General features: G+C 49.1%; 1 protein-coding gene across 1 annotated transcript; it reads right to left on the bottom strand.

Annotated features, from left to right (window-relative positions):
• Positions 1-24: 24 nt before the first annotated feature.
• Positions 25-11,745, bottom strand: LOC116990725 (keratin, type I cytoskeletal 18-B-like). The gene is made up of 8 exons (XM_033048649.1): positions 11,293-11,745; positions 8,950-9,032; positions 7,894-8,050; positions 7,010-7,174; positions 5,224-5,349; positions 1,897-2,114; positions 1,007-1,047; positions 25-392 (listed from the first exon to the last, which is right to left on the bottom strand). Exons 1-8 carry the CDS (start codon positions 11,680-11,682, stop codon positions 280-282), a joined length of 1,293 nt encoding a protein of 430 aa, XP_032904540.1. The 5' UTR covers positions 11,683-11,745; the 3' UTR covers positions 25-279.
• Positions 11,746-15,779: the final 4,034 nt, after the last annotated feature.

Genomic DNA, 15,779 nt, shown 5'->3' with positions numbered 1-15,779 from the left:
TCAATGTATCGGTACATGGGCCAATAATAAACCAATTCCAGTTTTATTAGCACTGATGTTCTGCGACAGATCGGAATGAGAGAAACAAAATTGTAACAGACAAGATTTATTGAAAGTTAAGCCATTGCATAGAGTGAATAGTGTCGAAGGTTCAACCACCTTATATAAAGTCTATGATAGTGGTTCGCTGCTTGAAGCCATTACAACCCAATACACGATTCATGCATATTATTTCATAAAGCCAGAGTTTGTTCCATCGTGGGCATTGCATTGCACTGCTCACTTCTGCTTCTGTTCACTGTATTCTGAAACCTCACTTGATTCATCCACAACCTTGCCATCAACCAGTGTTGTCGTGATGACTTTGATTGTCTTCCTTGTTGTGATCTCAGCTGTCAAGTGAGATATGAGGATAAGGTTAAAGATGAATTTTTTAAATCTCGCAGTTTAGATCAAAAAAGTACCAGGATTTAATTATCTACTTGGGCAGCACGGTGGCGCAGCTGGTAGAGCTGCTGCCCCGATGCACCATAGACCCGGGTTTGATGCTGACCTTGGGTGCTGTCTGTGTGGAGTTTGCATGTTCTCCCTGTCACCCCAGTTTTTCACCCACATCCAAAGTCGGGCAGGTTTTAAGGTTAATTAGCCTTTGTAAATCACCCCTAGTGCGTCGGGAGTGGATGAGAGAATGGGATAAGATAGAACTAGTGTGAACGGGCGATCAATGGTTGGCGTGGAATCGGTGTGTTGAAGGGCCTGTTTCCGTGCTGTTTCTCTGAGCTAAGATTGCTCCTTTGTAATTTGGTGCACTCATGGAACCCGAGAGGTGGGTGTTTGTGGGGGACAAAGTGTGGGTACAAAAGCTGACCGTACAGTGATGGTGAACGGCAGGCTAGGACTTTACTCCTTGGAACTGCTGGAGGCTGAGGGGCGATCTTATCGAGGTGTACAAAGGGAAAGACAGGACATGCGGAATGTAAAAGAGCTTCTGTGCAAATATACTTACGAGGAGGGGTTGGAGTCCGTGGAGGAGGTGCTGGCGTTACACTGTAATGATAATAATGACAGTGTTAAAACCAAATATTGACGCTTTGCATAGACACACACAATGTTGGAGTAACTCAACAGGTCAGGCAGCATCTGTGGAGAAAATGGATAGGTGCCATTTCTGGTCGGGAACCTTCTTCACACTCTGCAGTTTTATTTGGGGGCCATTCTAACCAAGGTCTTTATAAATTAGAGACATATAGCACAGAAAGAGGGCCTTCAGTCCAACTCTCCATGCTGACCACAATGCCCCATCTATGCTTGTCCCATGGGTCTGTGATTGTCACAGTCGAGTTGCACAGTTAAACAATGACACCTTGAATCAACGATCCCCATACATGTAGTATTTATTAGACTGCATTGGTCATAGAATCAGTGATGCAGCAGGTAAAGAGGCCCTTCGGCCCGCTGAGTCTATGCCATCCATCAATGTCCCAGTGGTTGAACCAATCCCATTCTAACCCCATTTAATTCTTCCCATATTCCCGTCAGCTCCTGTCACATTGCGTTGCATCCATGTGACTTTGCTTCCCATTTACCCCCATAATGTTACAATGCAAGACCCCTTCTATAACATTGGGGTCTTGTCCTGGACAACAGACAGTAGTTTAATTTAGTTGAGTTTAGAGATACAGATAGTTTAGTTTCAGAGACACAGTGTGGAAACAGGCCCCTCTGCCCATCGAGTCCGTGCCGACACTATCTTACATGCACTAGGGACAATTTGCAATGATACTGAGCCAATTAACCTATAAGCATGTACATCTTTGGAGTGTTGTGTTTACTTTAATACTATTGCAATTGTTCTGTTTGGGGCTTAGATGACAAGTAAACACTTGGCTCTCTTACCTCAAGTTCCCATTGAGTAGACGCCTGTACTCAGCAATTTCTGCTTCCAGAGTTTGCTTGATTTTTAGAAGATCATCGTAGTTTTCTTTACTCCTGTGCATTTCATCCCGTAATTCAATCAACCGCATTTCCCTTTGGGAGATGGTTAACTGCATCTTACGGAGCTCATCGGCATTTCTGCTCTCAGTCTCTCCCAATATGTTTTCCAGTCCGATGACCTGTACAAATTAACAGAAGAATCTCCAATTTGATTCCCAAATTACAATTCCCCACACTAGACCATTGCGTGAGACGAGAACTATATTTCCATATAAGAAAATCCAATGCAATTTGTGACTGTGCGTGCCAGGACTGTAAAAAGTTAGAAGTTTAATAAAATGCTTAATTTTTAACGTATTAATTTTATACGTTTTAGTTATTAGTTATTAGGGGGCGCTGTCCTGTGCACGGCTGCCCTGCCAGCAGTTGTCTGTCTTTTCACCGTTTTATTTTTATTTTTAGTTAGTTAAAGTGTTTTGTTTGGAGGTCTAGACTTTTTTGTGTGGGGGGGTGGGAAGGGGGAAACTGCCTTTCAGGGTCCCTACCTGGTCGGAGAGGCAGCTTTTCTCCGGGCTGCAGCTTCGACCCGTCCTCGCGGCCTACCAGCGGGCCTGGAGCGGCGTTTCCTGTCGCGGACCGCCCAGAACCTCGGCTTCGGCGGCGGCACAGCGCTGGAGCGCTATCGTGGAGCGGGCGATGCCTTGCCTGGGTCGCCGCGCTGGAGCTCCGGTGAGCTGAGACCGCCGGGTAAAACATCGCGGAGCTGCGGGACTGTGGAGCGGCCAGCTGCGGGCGGCGGCGCCGAACTTTACACCGGGAGCCTGGGATCTCGCGACGAGATCGCCAGTTGTGGAGCTCCAACCGGCACGGCCTTGTCGGCTTTGGAAGCCGCGGCCTCCAGTACGGAGGCGGCCATTCCAGGGTTCCCATGCCGCTGTGAGGACTCTCCCGACGCCGGAGCACCACCACCCGGCGAGAACGGCCAGGAACATCGAGCCTCCGTAGAGGCAACTGTGGAGGCCTCAATAGGCCCGACTATGGGTGAACTGGGGTTGGGGACTGGACTTTGTGCCTTCCCTCATGGTAGGAGCCATTGTGGGGGGATGTTCTTTGTGTTTAAAACTCTCATTGGTGTTATGTCTGTATTCTTTGTTTGTGGCAAAAAGCATTTCACTTCATTACACCTCGGTGCATGTGAATGTGACCAATAAAATACCTTTGATACCTTTAGTTTATTGAATTAGAAGCTGATTGGTCACAAAAACAAAAAACAAAAAAGGGGGTTTAGTAATGGAAAAAATTGTTGATAATTGTGGCGTAATTATTCATTTACATGCATAACATTACATGCACAAGGAGCTTTTTGTCTACTAAGCAGTATGCAAAGTTATGACATTCAATGTGCTTAACAACCATAACATCCCGGAAGCTTTTTTATTCTCAAATTTCACCCACACCCCTCAGTAACATCAGAAACTACTACTTTTCGCCGGCCATAAGGCTTATGAACCGACGAGAGGAATAGATCGGGTAGATGCACAGAGTCTCTTGCCCAGAGTAGGTGAATCAAGGATCAGAGGACATAGGTTTAAGGTGAAGGGGAAAAGATTTAATATGAATCTGGGGGGTAACCTTTTCCACACAGAGGGTGGTGTGTTTATGGAACAAACTGCCAGAGGAGGTCATTAAGACAGGGACTATCCCAACATTTAAGAAACAGTTAGACAGGTACATGGATAGGCCAGGTTTGGAGGGATATGGACCAAATGCAGGGTGGTGGGGCTAGTATAGCTGGGACATGTTGGTCGGTGTGGGCAAGTTGGGCTGAAGGGTCTGTTTCCACACCGTATCACTCTAAAACACCAAGACCAATTTGAGATTGTGAGATTTTCAGATTGTGAAATTGTATGGAATTTACTTGTACATTATGTATTGTTTGTGTTTGTTGTGTGTTGTCTGAATCTATGTGTTCGTGATGCTGCTGCAAGGAAGATTGTTGTTGTATCTGTACATCGGTACTTGTGCACGGGACAATAAACTCAAACTGACATGAATATTTTAACTAATGTTTCCTTTCAGAGAAACTCAAAACTTGAATGCAAGCACCCATTCACTCCAACTCTACACTAAGCCCATTTTATTCTCAGATCGCCCCAGATTCCAGCACTCACGGACACAGAGGCAATTTGCAGCAGCTTTTTTTGGTACGTAGGACGAAGAGACAATGGAGGATTCGGATGAAATCTTGTACGGTCTCAGGGAGAATGTAAAACAGCGTCAGGGCTGGAGCCGTGACAAAAACGAAGAGCTGCTGGAGGAACTCAGCTGGTCAGCCAGCATCTGCGGAGGGAAGAGTTTCGGGTCGAGTCCCTTCTCTAGAATGGAAGAGTAGAGGGGAAAATAGCAGGTGCGAAGAGGCGGGGAGAGGGTGGGCAAGGGAAAGACAGGTGGGAGAGGGAAGGGTGGAGATGGCGACAGGGGTTGGGAGGGGATGTGGAGGCAGCAAAACTTTATAGATTCTGGAATCTGATGGGAAAGGAAGATTGGAACTGAGTGAGGAGGGTGGTGGCAGATCCAGGGGTGAGTGGATGGGAATGAAGTGAGAGGAGGATGTTGGTAAATAGACAAATGAAGTAGGTGAGGGGGGGGGAGATGGGGTGGAGTTGGAGTCAAAAATCAGGGGGCATCAGTTTAGGGTTAGTTGGGATAGATTTAAAACAAGCCTGAGGGGCAACTTTTCACATGGAGGGTGGTGCGCATATGGAACAAACTGCCAGAGGAAGTGATAGGGGTGGGTGCAATAACAACATTTAAAGGACTTTTGGAGAGGTACACGGATCGGAACTATTTAGAGGGATGTGGGCCAGGCAGGTTGGGACAAGCTACATTAAGCAACTTGGCCAGCATGGACAAGATGGGCCGAAGGGCCTGTTTCCATGCTGCATAGCTCGATGTGACCACAGAAGGTAGTTGAGGCCAGTTCATTGGCTATATTTAAGAGGGAGTTAGATATGGCCCTTGTGGCTAAAGGGATCAGGGGGTATGGAGAGAAGGCAGGTACAGGATACTGAGTTGGATGATCAGCCACGATCATATTGAATGCTCGAAGGGCCAAATGGCCTACTCCTGCACCTATTTTCTATGTTTCCATGTTTCTATTTCCCCCCTCAGAGAATTGTGATCCTCGGAATATTTGCTTCTTCAGATTGCTCTCCCAACATTTCCTCGCTTGCTCCATTTTACGGAGCGGGTGGACCCAGACCCTGATGTTGATGCCGTGGACCTTACCTGTGACTTCAGAGTTTCCAGCTCAACCTCCAGACCCTGCATCGTCTGCCGTTTCATGTTGAACTCAGCTTTGAAACTGTCAAGTTCCTTTGTATTGAGCTGGACTTGATTATTTACAACTTGCAGCTGTGGTGTGAAAAGAGACACGTTAAAATTCTGTTGAAAGCTGACATATTATGACCAGAGACCCGTGTAACAACACTCCAAGCATGCAATTACATTCGGGAAAGTTACAATATGCCTGTATGTGTGTGCGGTTTTCATCGGTAACCCTATCTACGACAGCCAAATCCTTAGTCAAACATTGAGTCATTTGAGGGAATGAAACCGTTCACGACACCCATACTTTCACCACATTTTATCCAGCCTCAGTGCAAAAGACGTTACTCTACAGGTGCACCATTGGTTCCAGAGGCTTTCTGGAATATCCGATTTGCCGGAGGCTCCGAGAGATGTCCAACGGGCTGGAACGGCCCACCTAGGCTGCCGACGGGCTGGCATACCGGCCCGCAGACTTGCCCACGGAAGTCGGCTACGGGAACGGATCTGCCGCAGGGGGGGTAAATTCGACCCGCAGATTGGCGCAGAAGTCCTGATGAGGTAGAGATCGGCCACCTTACCCGGCTGAGGCGCTACATTTTCGGGGGGGACTACCAGGGGAGATTTCAAGTGCGCTCTCAAAACTTTGTCCAGATTAACGGAGATGCCAGACCATCAGTTGCCAGAAGATGGATGGTGGACCTTAGAAATATCCATTCAGACATAGAATGAAATGTATATCACTGCACTATCCCAGAATAAGGAACAGCGTCTTCCCTGCTTTCATCAGACACTGAACGGTCCTCCCATAATATAGGTTCATGTCCCGATCTTCCAACCTACCCCAATGCAGGTTTGCCCTTTTCTTTTTAACTGCACTTTCTCCATAACTAAAACTGCAATGCTCTAATAATATGCTCTATACTCTGTTATTTTTCTGTTTGCAGTACCTGTTGTACTTGTGTATGGGTTGATTATACTCATGTATGGTATAACTTGACTGGATAGCAGGCACAAAAAAAAAAGTATCTTGGTGCAAGTGACAATAATAAACCAATACCAATTTAGCATTTGAAATGGAGAATACCATAAGGTGAAGATGGAAGTCTCAGGTGCTATTTAGAGATACAGCATGGAAACAGGCCCTTCGGCCCACCTGGGCCATGCTGACTGTCAATTACCTGTTCACGCTAGCTCTATGTTATCCCACTTTCTCATCCGCTCCCGACGCACTAGGGGTAACTTACAGAGGGCCAATTAACTTGCAATCCCACATATCATTGGGGTGTGGGAGGAAACCGGAAAACCCGGAGGAAACCTACGGGGGCACAGGGAGAACGTGCAAACTCCACACAGACAGCCCCCCCGAGACATTCCCCCCGAGACCGGGATCGAACCCGGGTCTCTTGCCCTGTGAGGCAGCTGCTCTACCCACTGCGCCACTGTGACAACCATGATTTTCCTTCTATTCCCCTCATTCCCCTTCTATTCCATTCTAAACCTCACTCACTAAGATAATTCCTTAGCCTCCTGCGCTTGAAGGAATAAAGATCTAAGACTTCCTAAAGTCCGAAGACATGCTCCACGAAAGACGTTGGCTTTCCTATAATCCAGTCCCAAGCGGTCATGGGGATAATGTGCGACTCAGAGCTAGGACCCGAGGTCAGGATCGAACCTGGGACTCTGGCGCTACGAGGCATTGGGTGTTAATGGTTTAAATGGCAGCGAGACCTTTGAGATTCCTTACCTGAGACTCATACCAGGACTGGGCTTCAGCTTTGTTTTTCGCCATCAGACCTTCATATTGTGTCCTGACCTTTGTCACGGCGTCAGTGATGTCGGCCTCCTCGCTCGATGACACACTCACAGACACCCTCTCGTTCTTAAGATGTGCTTTGAGGCCACTCAATTCCTGCCACACAACAACACAGTCTGATCAGTTGAACAACATGAGCAAAGCAACAAAAAAAAAACAAAACAAACAGATGCAGGGACTCAGCGGATCAGGCGGCATCTGTGGAGGGAAATGGAGAGACCACGTTTCGGGTCAGGAACTTTCTTCAGACATGCGCTCCTCTTGTTGGGATTCCCCATTCTACTCAGAACCCCTCTTTCCAGCCTTCCCTCTTAGTATCCCTCTTTACTCATTGTTGACCACGTGATCTTGTCTGCAGGAGACAATGTACAAGAGGGAGCGCTCTCAAACTAATGTCCATAACATAAGGTAGTAGAAATTCAGCAGAAACACAGCAGGCGTGGAGACTGAGGATTCATTCCATATCAGATATAGAGATACAGCGTGTAAACAAGCCCTACGGTCCACAGTCTATGAGTGAACAACAATAGTGGATTATAATCTACACATGAGGAACTGCAGGTGCAGGTTCACAAAAAAGGCACAAAGTACTGGATTTACTCAACGGGTCAGGCAGCATCTCTGGAGCACATGGATAGGTGATGTTTCTGGTCGGGAACCTCGTGGATAGGCAACGATTTGGCTCGGTACCCTCATGAATAGGGCCCCAACCCGAAATGTCGCCTATCCATGTTCTCCAGCGATGCTGCCTGACCCGCTGAGATACTCCGGCACTTTGTGTCTGTGTTTAGCCGGTGTTCAATGGCTGAGCTCACCTCTCCATGGTTCTTCTTCAGGAAGAGGATTTCTTCGGTCAACAGGTCAGTCTCGTTGCACAGCGAGGATGCGTTCACCGCGTAGTCTTCCTGGACCTGTCTCAGACGGTCGATGTCATTCTCCACAGCTTGACGGACCAGCGCTTCAGAGTCCAGCCTGGAACAAGACAGATAGGATAATGTCCAGACAACTTTCCAGTGAGGAAAACAACACTGCCTAGGGTCAGAAAACAAAATCAAACCTGACCAATCTCTTCCCCACATTGCATATCTGGGACCAGTGCATATATCAAAGAAGGGTCACGACCCGAAACGTCACCCACTCCTTCGCTCCAAAGATGCTGCCCGACCCGCTAAGTTACTCCAGCATTTTGTGTCTATCTTCAGATTAAACCAGCATCTGCTGCTCCTTCCTACACATATATATATCAACACATAATGGATGACTATCATTCCGCTAACTCAACTTAGTTTTCACAGGGTTGAAAAGAGTAGACCGCCATGTGTACTGGAACTCCAGGGACATGGTAGTCTGGTGGTTAAACCATTCAGAATTCAAGCAATTAAGTAAATCTGGATTATTGAAGACAATGCAAGCATCCTCAATACCATGAACTAGAGAGGAACAGTAGATTTAAGGTGAAAGGGGAAAGTTAAAATACATCTGAGAGGCAATATCTTTGCGCGGAGGGTGGTACATGTATGGAACGAGTTACCAGTAGAGGAGACTACAATGGAGACTTTAAAAAGACATTGAGGAAAGGTATAGAGGGATACGGGCCAAACACAAGCAGCTTGGGCCAGCTCAGTTATAAAGCATGGTCTGCATGGCTGAGTTGGGCTGAAGGGCCTGTTCCCGTGCTGGGTAAGTCCCTTACGAGTGGAGTTGCCTTTCAGCCGTTGTTCAGCTCAATGAGCGTGGAATGGGTGATAAGCGCCGACAATGTCTGCATGTACGAGTGAGTAACAGACAGAAGATGCTGCCCGACCTGCTAGACATTGTCTACTTGACTTCAACTCTAAAGGAAAAGATGATCAACGACTAATGGTACAAACTTCATCTTGAAGTCCTCTGCGCTCAGCCTGGCGTTGTCTATCTGCAGCATGATGGCAGCACTGCCCATGGTGAGGTCCTCAATCTAAAAACCAACAGCAGGAACATTCAGTTAAACGAGACATCGAAACAACAGCCTGAGGCACCGCTTGTGAAGGGATGGTTTAGTTTTCATTAAAGCTGCTGTCAGATCAGCTGGTGTTGTATTGTTGCAGAACAATGGAGATCAATTGGAGGAACTCTGTGGGTCAGGCAGCAACTGTGGGGGAGGGAGGGGATGGGGGTGTGTGGACAGGCAACGTTTCTAGTCACGACCTTTCTTCAGACTGGATGGTGAAGTGTGTGTGGGTGGGGGGGGGGGGGGGGGGGAGGAGGCTGGTGGAAGGAGCTAGGGGTAAGGGTGGGGCAGATGGTGGCAAATGCTCGGTGGATTCAACGTGATCCCACCACCAGTTTCACCAACATTTCCACCACTTTCAACATGATGACAACCCAAATTCCACCGACCCTGGTTGTGTGGCAAATAAATTCTATCTAAATTCTATCTATGATCCCATCACCACTCACATCTTCCCATCCCTGACCCTCTCCAGGGGTGGGGAGGGGGGTGGGTGGGGGGGGATGGGTGAGGGGTGGGGAGGGTGAGGGGTGGGCTGGGTGTGGGCATGGGTGAGGGGTTGGGAGGGGGTGGGGAGAGTGAGGCGTGGGGAGGGTGAGGGATGGGGAGAGAGGGGGAGGGGGTGGGGAGCGAGAGGGTGAGGGGTAGGTAATGGTTGGGGTGGGGATAGGAAGGGAGTGGGGGGGGGGGGGGGTGAGGGGTGGGGAAGAAGAAAGGTGGGGACGGGGAAGGTGAGGTGTGAGTGAGAGTGAGTGTGTGAATGTGAGGTGAGGCAACTCTTGGACCCGTCCCTCACCCCTCTCTGGGGTCATCCGGCGTGCAGGTGAGTGGGAACCCATCCTCTCAGGCATATCACCATCGGTTTGACGAACCCCACTCCGGTGCTAAACCTGATTTCCTTTGCATTTAACAAGAGGGCGGGGCATACAATAACCCAGGTCGGGAGTGGGAAAATATTGCCGTTGTACAAAAACGGAGCATGAAAAGAGTAAACCGCTTGGCGAGCGACCTTCTACCGCCGCGCCACTAGAAGTCTCAACCCACTGATATCTCCACAAGTGTGGGCGAGGGTGGAATTAGACGCCGACCAACATCTAGTTCCAGCAAATACCAATTGAAATCTGGGGGCGCCCGATGAGCAACAAGGAGACGGGTCTATTGTGGGAAGGGGGGGAGCTACGCGTGTGGCTGGGCGGTGCAATGATCAGGTTTACGCGGACCCCGAGCGAGATGGTAGCCGGGGTTTAGGGGGAAGGGAAGGGATAGGATGTGAGTGGGATGCTGGGCTGGGAGAGCTGTGGGGCGGTGCGAGGGATTGGGAGGTACCCGGGGGTTAGGAAGCGTGATAGTTTGGGAGATCAGCGTGAGGGGATGGGACCAGGGTTGGAGATTAAGATGGGTGGAATGTTGGGCTGGGGGAGGAGTGGGGAGGGTCTGTAAGGGATTTGAGGAGCATGGGAGATCGGGGCAAGGGTTGGGGATAAGTGAGATGGGGGAGGGGAGGGGGGAGGGGTGCCTGCGACGTTTTAGGGGACATTTGAGAAGACTGGGAGGTTGGGTCAGTGGTTCATGATTCAATTTAATGGTCACGTACCAATTAAGGTACAGTGACATTTGGTTGGGGATAAGGATGTGAATAGGGTGTTGGATGGGGAGGGGAGGGGGCATTGGCAGGAGGAATTTCATGAGATTAGAAGATGCGAGGGTTGGCGATTGGGTTGGGATACGAGGCGTGGGAAGGTAGTGTGGAGCTTCGGGACATTGGACAGTGGGAGAGTGGGATTTTTGGGAGGGTTGGGAAGTGCGATATCTAGAGGGGATTAAGAGGTGTGATAATTGGTCGGTGGGGTGGAGTGAAATTAGATGTGGTAGTTGTGAGGTTTGGGTGAGATTTGGAGGAAATTGTGGGGCGTGAGGTTCTGGGGAGTTTTGGAGAAGATTGGGAGGCGAGAAGCTTTGGCAACGCTCTGGGCAGAGTGTGAGATGCGAGGTTCTGGGGGAGATTCGGGGCGGATTGGGAGGGGTGAGGTTTGGATAGATGGGGGGGGGGGGGGGGGTTTCGAGCGAGAAATGGAAGAGATTGAGGGGTGTGAGATTCTTGGAGAGGTTTCGGGCGGGTTGGGGGTATATCTAGTGGTGGGTTGGGAGGGGTCTGAGTGGGATATGGAGGAGGTGGGACGTGAGGTTTTGGGGGGGTATTTGAGGGGTTTGGAGTGGAGTGGGGTACCTGTTTGTTGAGGATGTGAGCCTGCGCCAACATGGGGTTGATGTTCCTATCGACGGGTTTCCTCTCCTCCATCAGCGCGCTGATCTGCAGCTCCAGCTCCCGGTTGCTGCTCTCCAGCGAGTTCACTTTCTCCAGGTAACGGGCCAGCCGCTCGTTCAGCCCTTGCATGGCCATCTTCTCCTGGCCGATCCTGTTGCCCGCCTCCCCGGACATGATGAGGCCGGCGGCCGAACTGAGGCCGACGACGGAGCCGGAGCCGGAGCCCAGCGAGCGACGAGCGGTGGACAGGCGGTTCCAAGAGCCGCTCTGGACCGAGCGGCTGGAGAATGCGGACGGGCCACGGTGGGGGGTGCTGCGGCGGGCCGAGAGGGTGCTGTTGATGCTCGGCATGGTCAACTCGGGCTGTAGGCTACGGCGGGGGTGAAGCAGAACAGGTGCACTGTGCGGCGGGCTAGGTGCGGCACGCTATATATATAGCGGAGGAAGCCTAGACCCACCCACGACGGGCTACTCACACGCCCCATTCCTCGGGTCGTAGACACTGCCCTGCCCTGCCCAGCGGGGCTACAACCCCACCCTGCCACATTCCACCGTATCCAATTAATCTGCAATTATTCACGCTGGCATCAACATTAAACTAATCCCAATTACAAGGAACTGCGCTCGCTGCTTTACAAAACAAATAACGCACACAGTGCTGGAGTCACTCAACGGGTCAAAGGCAGCATCTCTGGTGAACGTGGGCAGGTGAATTTCGCGTCTGGTCCCTTCAATCCATCTGAAGAAGGGTCTCGACCCGAAATTTACCTATCCGTGTTCTCCTGAGATGCTGCAGAAACAAGTAACTGCAGGTGCTGGTTTATACCAAAGATAGACACAAAGTGCTGGAGTAACTCAGCTGGTCAGGCAACATCTCTGGAGAAATAGGGATGGGTGACGTTTCTGGTGGGGAGTTTGGGACCCTTCTTCAGATTGAAAGGAAGGGAGAGGGAGGGGCAGGGGGGGGGGGGGTGAAGAGTTGGAGGCGATAAAACACCCCACCCTCAACTTTCACTCTGAAGAATTATTAATGATCTGGATGAGGGAATTGAAGGCAATATCTCCAAGTTTGCGGATGACACTAAGCTGGGGGGCAGTGTTAGCTGTGAGGAGGATGCTAGGAGACTGCAAGGTGACTTGGATAGGCTGGGTGAGTGGGCAAATGTTTGGCAGATGCAGTATAATGTGGATAAATGTGAGGTTATCCATTTTGGTGGCAAAAACAGGAAAGCAGACTATTATCTAAATGGTGGCCGACTAGGAAAAGGGGAGATGCAGCGAGACCTGGGTGTCATGGTACACCAGTCATTGAAAGTGGGCATGCAGGTGCAGCAGGCAGTGAAGAAAGCGAATGGTATGTTAGCTTTCATAGCAAAAGGATTTGAGTATAGGAGCAGGGAGGTTCTACTGCAGTTGTACAGGGTCTTGGTGAGACCACACCTGGAGTATTGCGTACAGTTTTGGTCTCCAAATCTGAGGAAGGACATTATTGCCATAGAGGGAGTGCAGAGAAGGTTCACCAGACTGATTCCTGGGATGTCAGGACTGTCTTATGAAGAAAGACTGGATAGACTTGGTTTATACTCTCTAGAATTTAGGAGATTGAGAGGGGATCTTATAGAAACTTACAAAATTCTTAAGGGGTTGGACAGGCTAGATGCAGGAAGATTGCTCCCGATGTTGGGGAAGTCCAGGACAAGGGGTCATAGCTTAAGGATAAGGGGGAAATCCTTTAAAACCGAGATGAGAAGAACTTTTTTCACACAGAGAGTGGTGAATCTCTGGAACTCTCTGCCACAGAGGGTAGTCGAGGTCAGTTCATTGGCTATATTTAAGAGGGAGTTAGATGTGGCCCTTGTGGCTAAGGGGATCAGAGGGTATGGAGAGAAGGCAGGTACAGGATACTGAGTTGGATGATCAGCCATGATCATATTGAATGGCGGTGCAGGCTCGAAGGGCCGAATGGCCTACTCCTGCACCTAATTTCTATGTTTCTATGTTTCTAAGAACGGTCCCGACCAGAAACGTCGCCCCATTCACATTTCTCCAGAGATGCTGCCTGTCCCGCTGTTACTCCAGCATTTTGTGTCTTTTCCTTGGTATAAACCAGCATCTGCAGTTCCTTGTATCTCCGAGATAATGTTTTGATTCCGCAAACGCGATAGGAGATACAAAAACACAAAGTGCCGGAGGAACTCGAGCGGGTCGGGCAGCATCTGTGGCGACATTTCAGTCGGGACCCTTCCTTCTTCAGACCCGGAACATCGGCCGTGTCCATTCCCTCCATAGACGCTGCCTGACCCGCTGAGTTCCTCCAGCACTCTGTGTTTTGCTCCAGGTTCTAGCATCTGCAATGAATTGTGTCTCCCCCCCCCCCCCTGGGAGGGTTCTTCTCCGTCCCTCGCTCCCTGCAGATGGCTGTGTATTCCCACAGCATTTATTGTCGGGATTGTCAGCATCCGCGGTATTTTGCTTCGGTATCCCGAGCCCCGTAAGCGGACAGACCGCTGGTTTTAAGGCGGATATATCGCTCTGGGAGCGTTAACTCTGCAGGTACCGATGTCACACCAGAAATCTGATTGGAATCAATAGGGGAGGAGGAGAGGGGGGGTGGGGGGTTGCTGTAATATGGAGGAACTCAGCGGGCCGGGCAGCATCTGTGGAGGGAGTGGACAGGCGACGTTTTCGGGTCGTGACCCTTCTTCTCTCCACAGTCGCTGCCCGACCCGCTGAGTTCCAACAGATTACAACACCCGCAGCCTCTATTGCCAGCATCGACCATTTCTTGTTTAGCCCTGAAGCGTATTAGCGTGTTTCCCGGGGAGTGGTATTACACGGCAGTTACGCGGCCGGGGAGGGTCTCTGGGCTGGGTTAGGTGTGATCTCTCAGAGTCATTGTGTACGTCAATGATACCTTCCAGCAGCCGAATCAGCCTTTACGCCTTCCCTTCAAAGCCCTTTAATTTATTCCGCCAGCCTTTGATGTTCCCTTCGTGCTCTCACACTGAAGGTAGACACAACCATTCTGGAGTAACTCAGCGAGTCAGGCAGCATCTCTGAAAAAAAAAAAGAACATGTGATTTTTTCGGGTCTGATGATGGATTTGAACCCGAAACGTCACCTATTCCTTTTTCACCAGAGATGCTGTCTGACCCGCTGAATTATTCTTGCATTTTGTGTCTATCTCCGGTGTAAACCAGCATCTGCAGTTCCTTCCTACTCATTTTGTGTGCTTTAATGCTGTTGAAACGGGTCTGCCAACATTGGGTGAGAGTTGGGAGGGGAGTGAGAGACCAAGCACGAGGGACCGTAGCGACCAATGGGGGGAGAGTGTGTGGGAGGTCCCATTGTACGGAGCTTTTGCATTATTCACCTTGAAATTGTCCAATCTGGTGCATACTGTCTTTTAACTTACACTTGAATGCAATATTTATGCTTTAATTTGGATTAGCTATGAATAAGGTTAGGCTAAATTACATTCCTAATTACATTCCACAGTAGAGCCAGGCTCTGATCAACTGGTGCAGCACATCTTAGTGTATTCATGTATGGAAATCAGATTATAATCAAGCACTTGGCCCATGATGACCAACTTGGGTCTCACTGCACACCTGGTACTACTCCTGACCCTGACTGCAGTTGCATAACTTTTCTTATTCCTGACCCTGAGTCCAGCCTTACACCTGGCCCCCTACTCTACCCCGATCATAGCTGCTTACCTGCCTAGGTTCTCAGTGCTGAACACTCCCATTGTCCCAGCTTTAACTGCACACCTAGTACTATTCCAGACCTTGACTCTGGATGCACACTTGGCCTTGCTCCTAGCCCCTCTGCACTGACAATATATCTGGCCCACACGTAAAGCCCCATATCTGACCTCCTGGACTCAACCTATTACGTTCAAGTCCACAAGTGCTTATCTAATGCGGTGATCTAATGCGGTAATCTTTTATGAGGCACTTCACGACCAAATTTTGTATAACAAAATTTGCTACATCCATTGGCTTCCTTGTTATCTAACATGCTAGTTGCTTTGTCAAAGAAGTCATCAATTGGTTGAACAAAAATTCTCATCCATAAAATTATACTCAATCAGCTGTATAAGTATTCTGTTACAATTTCCTTCATTTTCCAATCAAACTGTCCTGAAGTAATTTTCACCCTTAATATTTTCAGTATTTTACTGTCTTCCTCGCACCTGGGACTTTTCCGAAATGCAAAGTCCAATAACAATATATATTTAAGCAATAATATTCTATTTAATGTGATCTTGAGAGTACATAATATTTTCTGTGGTACACACAACAATGATAAAAAGCTCTTTGTTTTGATTGCACCTACCAACATGCATACATTATTATATTACAGTTAATATGTACCGAGGGCAAATTTTTGTTCCAATGCTCCCCATTCCCAATTACATTTACATTGAAGTGATTGAAATCCAA

This window comes from Amblyraja radiata, chromosome 32 (assembly GCF_010909765.2).
Source record: "Amblyraja radiata isolate CabotCenter1 chromosome 32, sAmbRad1.1.pri, whole genome shotgun sequence".
In the NCBI taxonomy this organism is placed as follows: Eukaryota; Metazoa; Chordata; class Chondrichthyes; order Rajiformes; family Rajidae; genus Amblyraja; species Amblyraja radiata.
This window is presented reverse-complemented; position numbering and strand designations above follow the sequence as displayed.

What these genes read in the sequence shown, in the direction of transcription:
- LOC116990725 (XM_033048649.1), bottom strand. Translation starts at nt 11,682, where the DNA reads ATGCCGAGCATCAACAGCACCCTCTCGGCCCGCCGCAGCACCCCCCAC. An exon ending in TGGAAACTCTGAAGTCACAG is followed by an intron (nt 2,115 to 5,223) that starts GTAAGGTCCACG and finishes TAATTTGTACAG; the next exon opens with GTCATCGGACTGGAAAACAT. An exon ending in CTACTCAATGGGAACTTGAG is followed by an intron (nt 1,048 to 1,896) that starts GTAAGAGAGCCA and finishes TTATCATTACAG; the next exon opens with TGTAACGCCAGCACCTCCTC.